General features: G+C 41.0%; 1 protein-coding gene across 1 annotated transcript in view; it reads left to right on the top strand.

Annotated features, from left to right (window-relative positions):
- Window positions 1–817: 817 nt before the first annotated feature.
- LOC102307839 (solute carrier family 45 member 4) overlaps window positions 818–11,526 on the top strand; it is a 40,322-nt gene continuing 29,613 nt past the window's right edge. Inside the window, exons 1-2 of the mRNA XM_005947734.3 lie at window positions 818–5,047; window positions 9,558–10,886. Coding sequence (XP_005947796.1) covers window positions 10,568–10,886 — 319 coding nt within the window. The 5' untranslated portion in view covers window positions 818–5,047; window positions 9,558–10,567. The remainder of the gene's footprint in view (window positions 5,048–9,557; window positions 10,887–11,526) is intronic.

Genomic DNA, 11,526 nt, shown 5'->3' with positions numbered 1-11,526 from the left:
CGCAGGTTTGTTGACACGTCTGTAGTTCTGCTCTCTGACTGAAAACAAGGAGGCTCAGATTAATCGTCTCTCAGACTCAGCTGCTCCTAATTATGCTCTCAAGTGAATTTGGGTTAACGTTAGTATATTAGTTTTGCCAGAGTTATGTAAATAGATCTAATATATCATTTCCCACACCAAATGAACACACCTCCTGCCTTATGCAAGTGGGTGGAATCATTTTATTCTAGTTGTTTGAGCTACTCAGATGCATAATATGCACAGACATCATATAATAACACACAAAAGGAAATGATGTTTTAGGCAAGAATGCAATGTGTGGTGTCTCGTTTTCAAATTCCCTGATTTAGTCCATTTTGTTTTGTGGTGGGGAGACTTTTCTGACGTCACTAGTCAGCCTGTCAGTGACTAGAAGGTTAACCTTGGCTGAACTCGCAGTAAAACAATTTTTGTGGTGTCTCGTCATTTCATGGCGATGGTTAAAGCAAGCAGAGACATTTGGCGTCTATTTTGAGAGAAGGCAGCTGGGAGTTTCAGGTGAGGCTGGGACTGGGGATTAATTTAGAGCTGCTTGGACATCACAGGGATAACCCATATGGAAAAGATATATATAAATCTTATAAAGTTTGTATCTGTCTTGTGTGAAACTTGTATGAAAAGCATACAAGAGTGAAAACAGATATAAGATCCCTTGAAAAATTATATAATGAAACTTGTATGTTTTGGATACTTACTAAAACAATGTATGAAAGTAATGAGAAAGTGGCCACTTTCATGAGTAAATCATGTAAGCCTGATATGATTTACTCGAGTAATCACATATAAGTTTTTACTATTTCTTTTCCATATGGGAAAACCAAGTTGGTGGGAGGCTCTTCTAAGTCTTTTAATATGCGTGCGTGTTAGAGTGCATGTAAGTGAACAGCACTTATATTATGTCATATTCATGCCACCCGGTATAGTGATCTAAGCGCTGTGTAATGAGTAGGAGATTTGTCATTGAGGCTACAGCACGTTGATACACATGTGCCCCCCTGTACTCCCTGCACTGCAGCACTGCTGCACCATAACACTAACAGCCAGCTTCCGTCTACCTCCCAACCTCGCTCTGTTTCTCTTGCTCTCTTACCCCTGCCATCTGCTCCCCAAAAACTGGCCAGTGGTTGTTTTTCATGGGAAAATCATCTACAGAAAAAGGCTGTTCAAGTCTTTTTGCACATGCAAAGGTTTGCGCAGCATCCTGCGTGTTTACATGCCGCTTTTAGGGTGTAGATAACTGAAATGTAGACAACAACAGAAGATAACTCAGGGAGAAACAGAACACTAAACATCTGCCAGCGACATATTTGTATTTCATTTTATCACTCTCCCACACAAGTGCACGCAAACGCAGACGCGCACACATTTTTAAAGTCACATACTGTGCCAACCAGCAAGGGGTTTTTTCTTCTGAGACTTTCTTCAGTGTTGGAAACATTTGACTTGAGCCAACTCTCTTACCCAGTTAAAGGCCCTGAGAATTTCCTAGTTTACATAGCAGTCATAATAAGCATAGCATAATAAGTATGTGCGGTATTAGGAATACCGAAGATATTTAGTACAGAAAAAAATTAAAAGGCTAATGTATAAATATACTAAAATATCCATGACTCCTGCTGCTGATACACATGTCTCGGCTTTGGATATCAGCCAATACTGAGTACACAACCAGTATCAGTATTTAATAAGCGATAAGCTGTCAACCTCAGTGTGAGTAAGAGACTGTGAATCAGTTTGGTTTTTTTTAAACTCAGTCACAGTAGAATACAAATAGGAAAACAACCTCCCTGCGATTTGTGAAAAATCTGTCATTTACTGACCGCTTTCATGTATCTGCGGTGACAAACTGGTATCCCAGAGATTGAGAGTGCAACACCCTCAACCTCTGTGTGACCGTTTCCTATCACAAGGCAAGTGCACAGGTCACCTGGTTGGAGGAAACCTGTCTCCAAACAGTTGCAGTCCAGTCACTCTTTGTCACTTTGGCGAAGGTTTGCAAATAATTGCGGTCACATTTATAAATATAGACAGCTTGATTGCATTTTGTTGGCAATCTGAGTCAGTCTGTGAGCTCAACCTTCTCTTTATAATAGAGACCGCAAGTCAACTGGTTTCCCAATAGCTTTATTCAGGTTATATTCCTATATAAAAGGAAGGTTGCTGAGTATCTCTGTCATTTTGCAGTCGAATCTTTGTCCTGCATAAACTGTATAACATTTGTGGAGGAATTTCTTTCAAATTATGTGGAATCCCAAACAGGTTTGCGGTTTTATGCAGATTTATTACAGTTAATTGCAGTATAATACAAAAAATTGCAAGTTCGCCGGATTCAGTTGCAGACTGATAGCAGTATGACTGCAAGTGGTTGACGACATGGTCCCTGCCTTCAAAAGCAAGAAGATTAAAGGGTCATGGCACATGATTGCAACAATAATTTTGATTCTCTTGCGTGACTTTAGCGTTAAGCAGTATTTAAAATTAGCTTAAAATTGACCCAGTTGACTACATCTTGCTAGATTGCTCTAAGAAGAAGTGCAATAAAAGCTTCCAAGTGTTAATTGTAACAAAACAAAAGAAAACAAAGTAAGAGCGAAGTTGCCAGCCGTCCACTCGTCCACAGTGTGTTTGCTATAAATCACAACTGAATCTCAGACCAGTGCCAACAAACAGAACTTGTCAACACGGCTAGCTGACTAGCTACAGTTAAAATTTCTGGACTCAAAAGCATTCACACCACATGGACACAAGTTGACCGTGACTCAGAGGGAGACTTTATTCCGAATGTAGTCAAGGTGTAAGGGCTGTAGATGTAATGTTTTTTTTTTTTTTTGGAGATTAAACAGGCAGGCTGTGATGAAGAGAGGTGAAGCGTGGCAGGCACAGTGTGCAGGCAGACTGATGGCAGAGACCGGGTGAGCTGGCTTGGCAGACAGCTAGAGTGGGCAGGCAGGGAGAAAGGAGCTGCTGCCGGTGAGCTTGAGGAGCTGAAGCTTGAGAGCAGGCGGAGAGGTGGGGGTGAAATCTAAGCACAATGAAATGAAATGAGTTTAACTCACTCACAAACACAATAAACGTGATAATGGTGTCTCTCCTGTGATGTCTGTCAGATAGCGACTGGAGAGTCGAGTAGATGTATGGCTGGTGATGAGCTGATGAGCCACCGGTTTTAGATGCTGATCGAATTGACTGCAGGAAATGTGAATGGTGCTACAACTACAAGTGACACACAGAGAGACAATAGGACAGGAAAACAAGAGACACAGAAGAAAGGAGACAGGAAGGAGTACAACAAGGGTCATGACACTGACAGCAGTCTGTGAAATTAGATTACACAATTCCCTGCCCTTTTTATCTTTCTTTGGATCACAAATCCTTAATCATAATAATGCACAATATTAGGCTACTGATCTTGGAGTAATAAAATGCCTGCCTCTTTATTTTTATTTACTCAATGCACAAAAGCATCTGCAGCCCCTGCAGAATGTGAATTTGATCCTGGCGTCCTTGTAATCTATATGTACCTCTATATAGGTCAGCGTGGCATTGTTTACAGAGTGCACACGTGCTTCACTGCTCTGCAGCAACACAACTTATGTTTACATATGTGAAACAGTGATGATTTGAGAAAAGAACACACATTAATAATAATTAATTCAATTGGTCTGTCAGAAAAATGATGAAAAATATATATCATAACATCCCGAAATCCAACGCCTATCCCTCACATAATGCGTCTGATTAACAGTAAAACCTTTCTAATATTTAAAGTTATATATAAAAAAAGGATAACTTTTCATATAAAACAGGTTATCAATTATTTTCACTATCCAAGAATAGCTTGAAAATGTTTCCTGGTCTCACATCTGTGGTTACGTCTTGGTTACGAGTCAAGATTGTTGTTTGCACTCAACTTTCAAAGGTGTTGGTGGATGTGAGGGACAAACAGACTGAGCGGCAGGTGCAATATGTTGCACTGTAATCAAACAAATCAAACAACGTGTTCTCATTTTACTACAGCAGTCTGAAATTAAAGTAAATGAAGCGTGGATTATATGTTTCATGCTTTATCATATCTGATTCGGTCAGCATCCATGGTGGCAACCAACACTGTCGTAGACAAACAGTGAGATTATAAAGAGGTTCGTTGTGCTAACACACATATGTGATGATGTGGACTGTGGATCATAGCAGGACCGCTGCCTTTGAGCAGAGTAGCCTCCACCATTAACTAAAGGTTAGCTTGCTGTTGAGGCTACGCCTGGCTCGTGTCCCAGCTTCTGTAAAGTTAAATATCTACTGTACATTATACAGCTTCAGGTAGCCCACCATCGCCAGAGTACAATCATCCTTAAATTTGTGATTTGGAAATACAATAAGACCGACTAGATTAAAATAAATATTTGTTGCTGTCTCAAAAGTTGAACATATTTTACAGTATTTGGAATCTAGTTGTTTTCAGTTCTTGCAGAGTGCTAAGTAGTTGTTTTTTACCGTGCCAGCTCCTCATTAAAAAAATTTCTAGGCTGGTTTCGTTTTCCATGAGAACAATGTTTAAAACTGGTTTTAAACCTAACACTGAGCTGTGGAAGAAATTAAGTACTGCGCCTTTGAAACAAAATGAAGCCAACAATCACATATACGTAAGCTCAATTTTCTCTTTACAGCAGTTAAAACAACGAAAAAAAGAAACATGAAATATTTTCGGTGAGTTATTCACGTTAAGTTCAAATCAGGATTTGTTTGTTTGGGGTTGTGTGCTATGGGAAGCCGCTGGCTCCAACTGTTGTTGTTGCCGCTTGCTTTCCAGCTCCACCCCTGCGCCCAAATTAGATGTTCTCGGCTTTGCATAACTGATAAGACTTGCATGGTTTTCATGTCTGCAAAGTCAACTTGCTTTGCAGAAGCGAGTCATGAGTCAGCACTGAAAAAGAAAGAGGATCAGGGGAACGGAGAAGGTGGATGAAGTGAGAAAGACAGCGCTCGCTCTGATTTCACGTTTGTGTCACAGGTAATCTGGTCTATGGAGCAAGAATAAACACTCACTAAAATAGACTCGGGTTATGCGTGTTTAATGTGTGCACTGAAGAGTCAGAAATCCTGTGTGTGTTGCTCTGTGAGACATGGGACATGGCAGACTCTTAATTTGTCTGACCTTGAACTTCACAGGCATCTCCTTTGCTTCCCTCCTGCTCTTATTTTCCTCTCATCTTCTTCAGTAGGATTTTTAAAGGTTCATTGCAAGCATTTGTCTTAGTTGTGTTTCAGTCTGTGAGTGAGTCTTTCCTTGCATTTCACTCGGTTGCTCCCTGGAAAGCTGAGTTTCAGTTCTATATAAGCTGGTGCCGCATGTGTGTGGACTGATGATTAGAAACCATGCATTGCTGTCTGTGTGTGTGTGTTTGAGGACTACAAATGCAGGATGAATAGTGCTGCCTGAGCAGGAGATTGCAAGCTACTGTCCTTAAAGGCACCCATCCTCATATTTACAACCTACACAAAATTAATTTAGGCCTAAAAAGGATCTGAAGAAGAGACTTGGACCATGGTGTTGGTGATGGTTTGCTATTAAGACTCGGGATTTCACTGTCAGAAGAGATGGATTAAAAGCTTCTTGTGTTTACCAAATTATTCAAATTGATTCAGCTCCTGTTTCATGGCAGTTTTCACCCTGACAACTCACGCTGTTTAGCATTTCTTTGGTTAATGCGGCCGTTTGTGCTCAGCAGGTGTCCTCTCCCAGTCACTTGAGTTATTTTTGAGTATCACAAAAATGAAGCACGTCCAACCTTCAGTTAGTTTTATGCATTTCTTTATAGGTTTACTTCCAGGCAGAGAAATGTCATTATATAAATGTCATTATAATACTGAAATCAAATTGCAGAGTTGTAAAGCTTGAAATTGGCAGCGAGCATTAGGTACTATTTATTCAATCATTGTGTGGTAGTGTATGACTGTATGCATCAAAGCTGCCGTCATTTTTCACTAAAGCTATTCACTAAAATCTTGACTGTTACAGAAACTCCAGCTGTATACTTTTGGGCAAAACATTTGCTAATCGAAGCTGCGTGACCGTAAATTTAAGGCTGTGCTATATAATACCAGTGCAATTTTTTTAACTTGACTTAGAGGTGTCACATGCCCATACCAGTCATATAGACTCCATGCCTAGAGTGCACAACGAGACAAGCCCAGACATGTCTGAGGGCAAGAGCTGCACATCAGAGAGCTGCTTCAATGACCCTTCAACAAAGCTTAATACATTGTTCCAGCAAAAGGTGGGAACAACAAACGTCACCACCCAAGCTAAAAACACAAAGCTCTTGCAGCGGGTCATTTAGACAAAAGTAAACTAACGACTCAACCGACCATTTCTAGAGAACTTGCTAGTTGCACTCACTTACTGTGCAAGTTTAGTTACTTTAGTTATTAATAAACTGAAGCAGTTATGTCACATTTTTGCCTAAAAATCACTGGAAACTACAATCTAGGCTACTTTTGTGCTTACATTTGACTTATTGTGTGTCACTGCTATAATCCTGCTGCTGATACCTTTAGTGTCAGTACTGTCAGTGACTGTAGCTCATTTGAAAAGAATACCCTTCATTTTCTTCACTCGTAAAGGCTGCTGCAATCACCAAGAAAACATTATTAATTGAAATATAGTTTTTAACCACTACTTTCCACCCCTTTTAAATTATTTCTTTTATTTTGAGACCCTGATGGTGTCAAAACTGATTATTAATATATTAAACGATTAGCAGAAAAATTGCTTTAGGAAATTCTCAATAGTTTATTATTAAGCAGTAAATTAAGAGCTGAATTTAGTGGTTGGCTGTAGCCCCTGAAGGCCTGTCATAGATGAAGAAACCAATTGACATCCTCACGATAAGTATTTAATCGTGTTGGTACTGTATCGGTTGTGTTTTTCTTCTTCATGTAGTTTTAAACTTCACATTGATGTGTACCATTTGGAGGGGGGAAAAACTCATTGCTTCCCATGACCAGAATTGCAGCGTCTCCACCCTGTTGGGAACCATAAATTATGTCCACCATCACACATGAAGTATTTGGAGATATGTGGCCAACCAGATTGGAACATTTTGTTGGTGTTGTTGTTGTTGGCATGTTTCAACATGGAGACTTTCAGCACATCGCGTTCCCTCTGTCTTGACCGTGGAGATTCTGATGTTCTTTCTGTTGTTGTGCTCAAATCCAAACATAATTCACAAGAACATTTGGGGCATATTTGTATTTTAAATGTACGCCCGGAAAGAAGAGGGGCCGTTATGTAATCTGCTGCAGTGTGTGAGGTCAGGTGACGAGGGTCCTGTCTGTTTGTGCGCGATAAAATATTCAGGACCATCTCGGGGACATCATGAATCTTAATGAGGACATGTGAGTACACTAGGAGTGGAGGAAAGAAAGAAACTCTGTTGATTTGTCTCATCTCCCCTCTCCCTCCATCGCTGGTTCCTCCCACCATCCACCTGTCAAAAACCCTCCTTCCTTCCACCCTTCCTCCCGTCACCGCTCTCCTTCCCTCACTCTAATTTTATTTACTTTCTCAATCTCTCGCTAAGAGGCTCGATAAGAGTCTTAGCACTGTTATTTTGCATGTGTGCTGTTCACGTGGCAAGCATTAGTGTGTGTTGGGTGTGATGAATCGTGCGGTCTCCATGGGTTTTAATCCAGTGGGCCACTGCGCACAAAAACACACACTTTGGAATTCGGCTCTGTGGGAAATTGTATTGAACTTCCATGCAGACTGTGTTTCTCTGTCTCTCCGTGAAGCGCGCTATTAGCTGAAGGCCTTCCCTTCTTGTACTCCTCTTTCTCCTTCTCCTTTTTAAAGATTGTTTTTTTTCATCTGCATGTCTGTCGTTTCTTCTCGCCACACACACAAGCCCTCTGTTTGAGACAGTAGCTCAACTTGAAAACATTTTAGCTCATAAAACACATGGCATTCTTTCATCCTTCCCGTCCAGTTTCAAAGACTGTCCGAGTGTCTGCGCGGATGAATCATGTGCTCAAACCAATTACACCGTTTAAAAATGAACTCTTTTCATACGAGAGAACACATACGTATGTGTCTGCCTGAATTGTGGTAGAAGCATGCTGATACTTAAAAAAACCCAAAAAACTCACACTTACAAATTCAAACACGTGTGACTTGGTTAGCCAAGTTACAGAAACAGACCTTTTCTCTATGCTGTGACCTTGTATATAACTTTGGTTTTATGTGTCCAGATTTGAATTATTGGTGAGTTATTGGAAGATTATTTTGTTGGTATTTTCACAACTTTTAATTGTAAAAAGCAGCAGAAACACTGGTTTATTTTGAGATGCTTATCCACAGGCTTTATAATGAAGACTTTTGAATAGGAACTTGTTTTCGAAAAGATTTTGATTTCCCATTTTTCTTTTGTTTTTAAAATCTTTCGTGTCATTACTTTTTTTTTTTTTTTGCCAGTATTTCGCTACGTATACTCGCTGGCCAGATTGTTATTTACACCTTGGTAGTATCTTCAGAGCTACTTTAATTCTTTGTGGCACAGAATCAACAAGTTGATGGAAACATTCCTCAGAGATTTTGGTCCATATTGACTTGATAGCATCACACAGTTGCTGCAGATTTATCAGCTGCACATCCATGATGTGAATCTTCTGTTCTGCCACATCCCAGAAGGTGCTTTATTGACCTTCTGGTCACTCCAGAGGTTATTTGAGTATTTTGGTGACAGGAGTTGTTCTTAGCTGACAGGAGTTGCACCTTGTTTGATCTTCTACTCTTCTTCATACCTTGTGTTTTTTTAGTTATTGCCTTCCTGTCAGCTCAAAGCAATCTGACTTCTGGCTTCAACAAAGCATTTTCACCCAAACAACTGCTGCTCACTGGATATTTCCTCTCTTTCTCTGTAAACCCTAGAGGTAGTTGTGTGGGAAACTCCCATCAGATCAGCAGTTTGTGAAAAACTCAGACCAGCCTGTCTGGCACCAACAACCATGCCCCTTTTTAAGAGTCACTTAAATCACCTTTCTTCCCCATTCTGATGCTCATTTTGAACTTTAGCACACCATTTTGATCATGTTTATATGCCTAAATGCACCTCGTTGCTGCCCTGGGATTGGCTGATTAGATATTTGCATTAACAAGCAGTTGAACAGGTGTATCTAATGAAATGGACCATAAGTGTAGATTGCATATGCATCGGTGCCAAATTTTATGAGAAGCCTGTTTGCACTGTGTTTTATCCTTGCTGATAAATCATGTAAGAGAAAAAAGAAACGGCTGTAGTTTCTTTTATACAAGCTCAGTTGTTGTTTTTGCAGCTGATCGTTATTACCTTCAAGAATAAAACCACTCCCTCATCTAATCTCAGCCGATGCATGAAAAATCACATCACTCGCACCTTCCCACACCTACCGAGCTCATTAGGAGATAACAGTAGGACATGTTTAAGATTTAAGCAGCTGTAGCTCACTGCTGTTTTTCTCTCCTCTTGCCATTTTTCTTCCAGATTGATCAGCCATTCGATGGGGATTTTCAGAGGAGCTCCGCCTACCGTCGCCGCATTCCCTCCTCCTCCGACCCCCTCCCCCCGCGACCTTTTGATCGCCCCCACCCACTCCGTCATCCAGCCCTCCATCCAGCCCTCCATACAGAAAATGACTCTGGAACTCACTGAATGGTCTTCTATATGGATTTTTACTGCTTGTAATAGACAGTAAGAAAAAAGAGGCGCAAACCTCGATGACAAAAAAGCCATAAACACCCACAACACACACATACACACACACACACACACACCCACACACACACACCCACACTCACACACACAACAAACACAGCTACACACACAAACACTTTCATACCAAATAAAGCTGTTTTGCAAGCAGTTTCTCTCACACCTTGACGTGCACACACAAAAGAAGCAAGTGCACAAAGCCACTCTTGGAATGTACCGCTTACTCTTCCCATGAAATTCAACTGCTTCCTTTATTTTTCTGAGATTCTCTACAGGCCTTGAGAAAGCTGATTTTATTAGATTTTTTCCCTTCCTCCCAATTTAAACAAGGATTAAAAAGGTTGGGAATTTCAATTTGCAGTGTTTTTGGAGGACAACTTTAGAGGACAGCTGATTGCTAATTTTTTTTCTTTTTTTTCTGGATCTGTGATACATCTGGGGATAGCAGATTAGTTTATCTGCAAATATTTAGTGTCTTTAACCTTTATAGTTTTAGTAGGACCCAGTTTAACATACATTTTATTACCTCGCAGGCTGGGAAGCATCTGTTACAGTATTCAGCACTTCTTGAACACTTAAGAAATAGATGTAACAAGTGTATAACTAGCAAGTTACAACCACTGATTGCATTTTGTAGCTTGTAAAGATTGTAATGAAGTTACTTCTAGAAAGTCACTACTCGTTTTAAAGTACAAGTAACTTGAATTGAGGAGTATTAGGAGTAGCATTGTTTTGTACTGTAGTATTGTTAGAAGGGGTGCGCTTGTTTTCCTGTTGCTTGCATGCCCTCCAACATGCCTCCCCAGAACACAGAGGCTGACACCATGCAGGTTGGATCTCTGGTGGGTGGGGTTAGCAGCAAAAACTCCACCGCATCAGGCTTGGATGAGGAGAAAGGAGGAGCAGGAGGCGAGACGGATGGATTGGGAGGTGGAGGCGGAGCGGCAGAAGGAGGCCGAGGAGGAGAGGAATCTGCCAGCGAAGGATCGATCGAAGGGATTCCTTTAAAGCGATGGGTGATGCACGGAGCCGTGATGTTCGGTCGGGAGTTCTGCTACGCCATGGAGACAGCGCTAGTGACGCCTGTGCTGCTGCAAATAGGTGAGCAGAGTCCAGATGATTTACATATGAAACACAGAAAGCCAACATCTGCAAAGTACTTCAGCTGCAAAATTGCTGTTTTTTAAAAATATCTGTTTCATGTGTTTTTTAAACTGTAGTTCAGGATCTACATCAAACTACAACGACCAAAATTATTAATTCACAAAAAAGGGAGGAAAAGAGCAGCAAGGTCTCACAATAAAGAGCAGCCAGTCACAAAAAATGTTGATTCTGTCCTTCTGGACGTGGCATTGACAGTGGGAGAAAGAATTTATCACTGCCTAGCTCACTGCTATCAGTGAGGTATAAAGTAGAGCAAAGAGTGTGTTGAAGACATTTCATGGTGTTGTGGAAAACATTTACTTCTAAGGATCGATGTTGGGATAAGCTAATGAGTGGAGCTCTGCAACATGTGCTTGACGTAACCAAGGTACCAGGGTTGTGACCAGCACTAGGCTGTCATGTGGCCCGCCCATGGCTGGGTTCATGGGCATTAAGTTAATTGGTAATTCTAAACCGGTTGTAGGTGTGACTATGAGTGTGAATGGTTGCCTGTCTCTCTGTGACAGCCCTGACCCAAACTGACAACCTGTCCAAGTTGTACCCTGCCTCTTGCCCTATGACAGCTGGGATACGCTCC

The sequence above is a fragment of the Haplochromis burtoni genome, unplaced genomic scaffold, assembly GCF_018398535.1.
Source record: "Haplochromis burtoni strain Fernald_Lab_line unplaced genomic scaffold, NCSU_Asbu1 Contig_543, whole genome shotgun sequence".
In the NCBI taxonomy this organism is placed as follows: Eukaryota; Metazoa; Chordata; class Actinopteri; order Cichliformes; family Cichlidae; genus Haplochromis; species Haplochromis burtoni.
The sequence above is the reverse complement of the archived record's forward strand: the minus strand, read 5'-3'. Positions and strand labels throughout refer to the sequence as shown.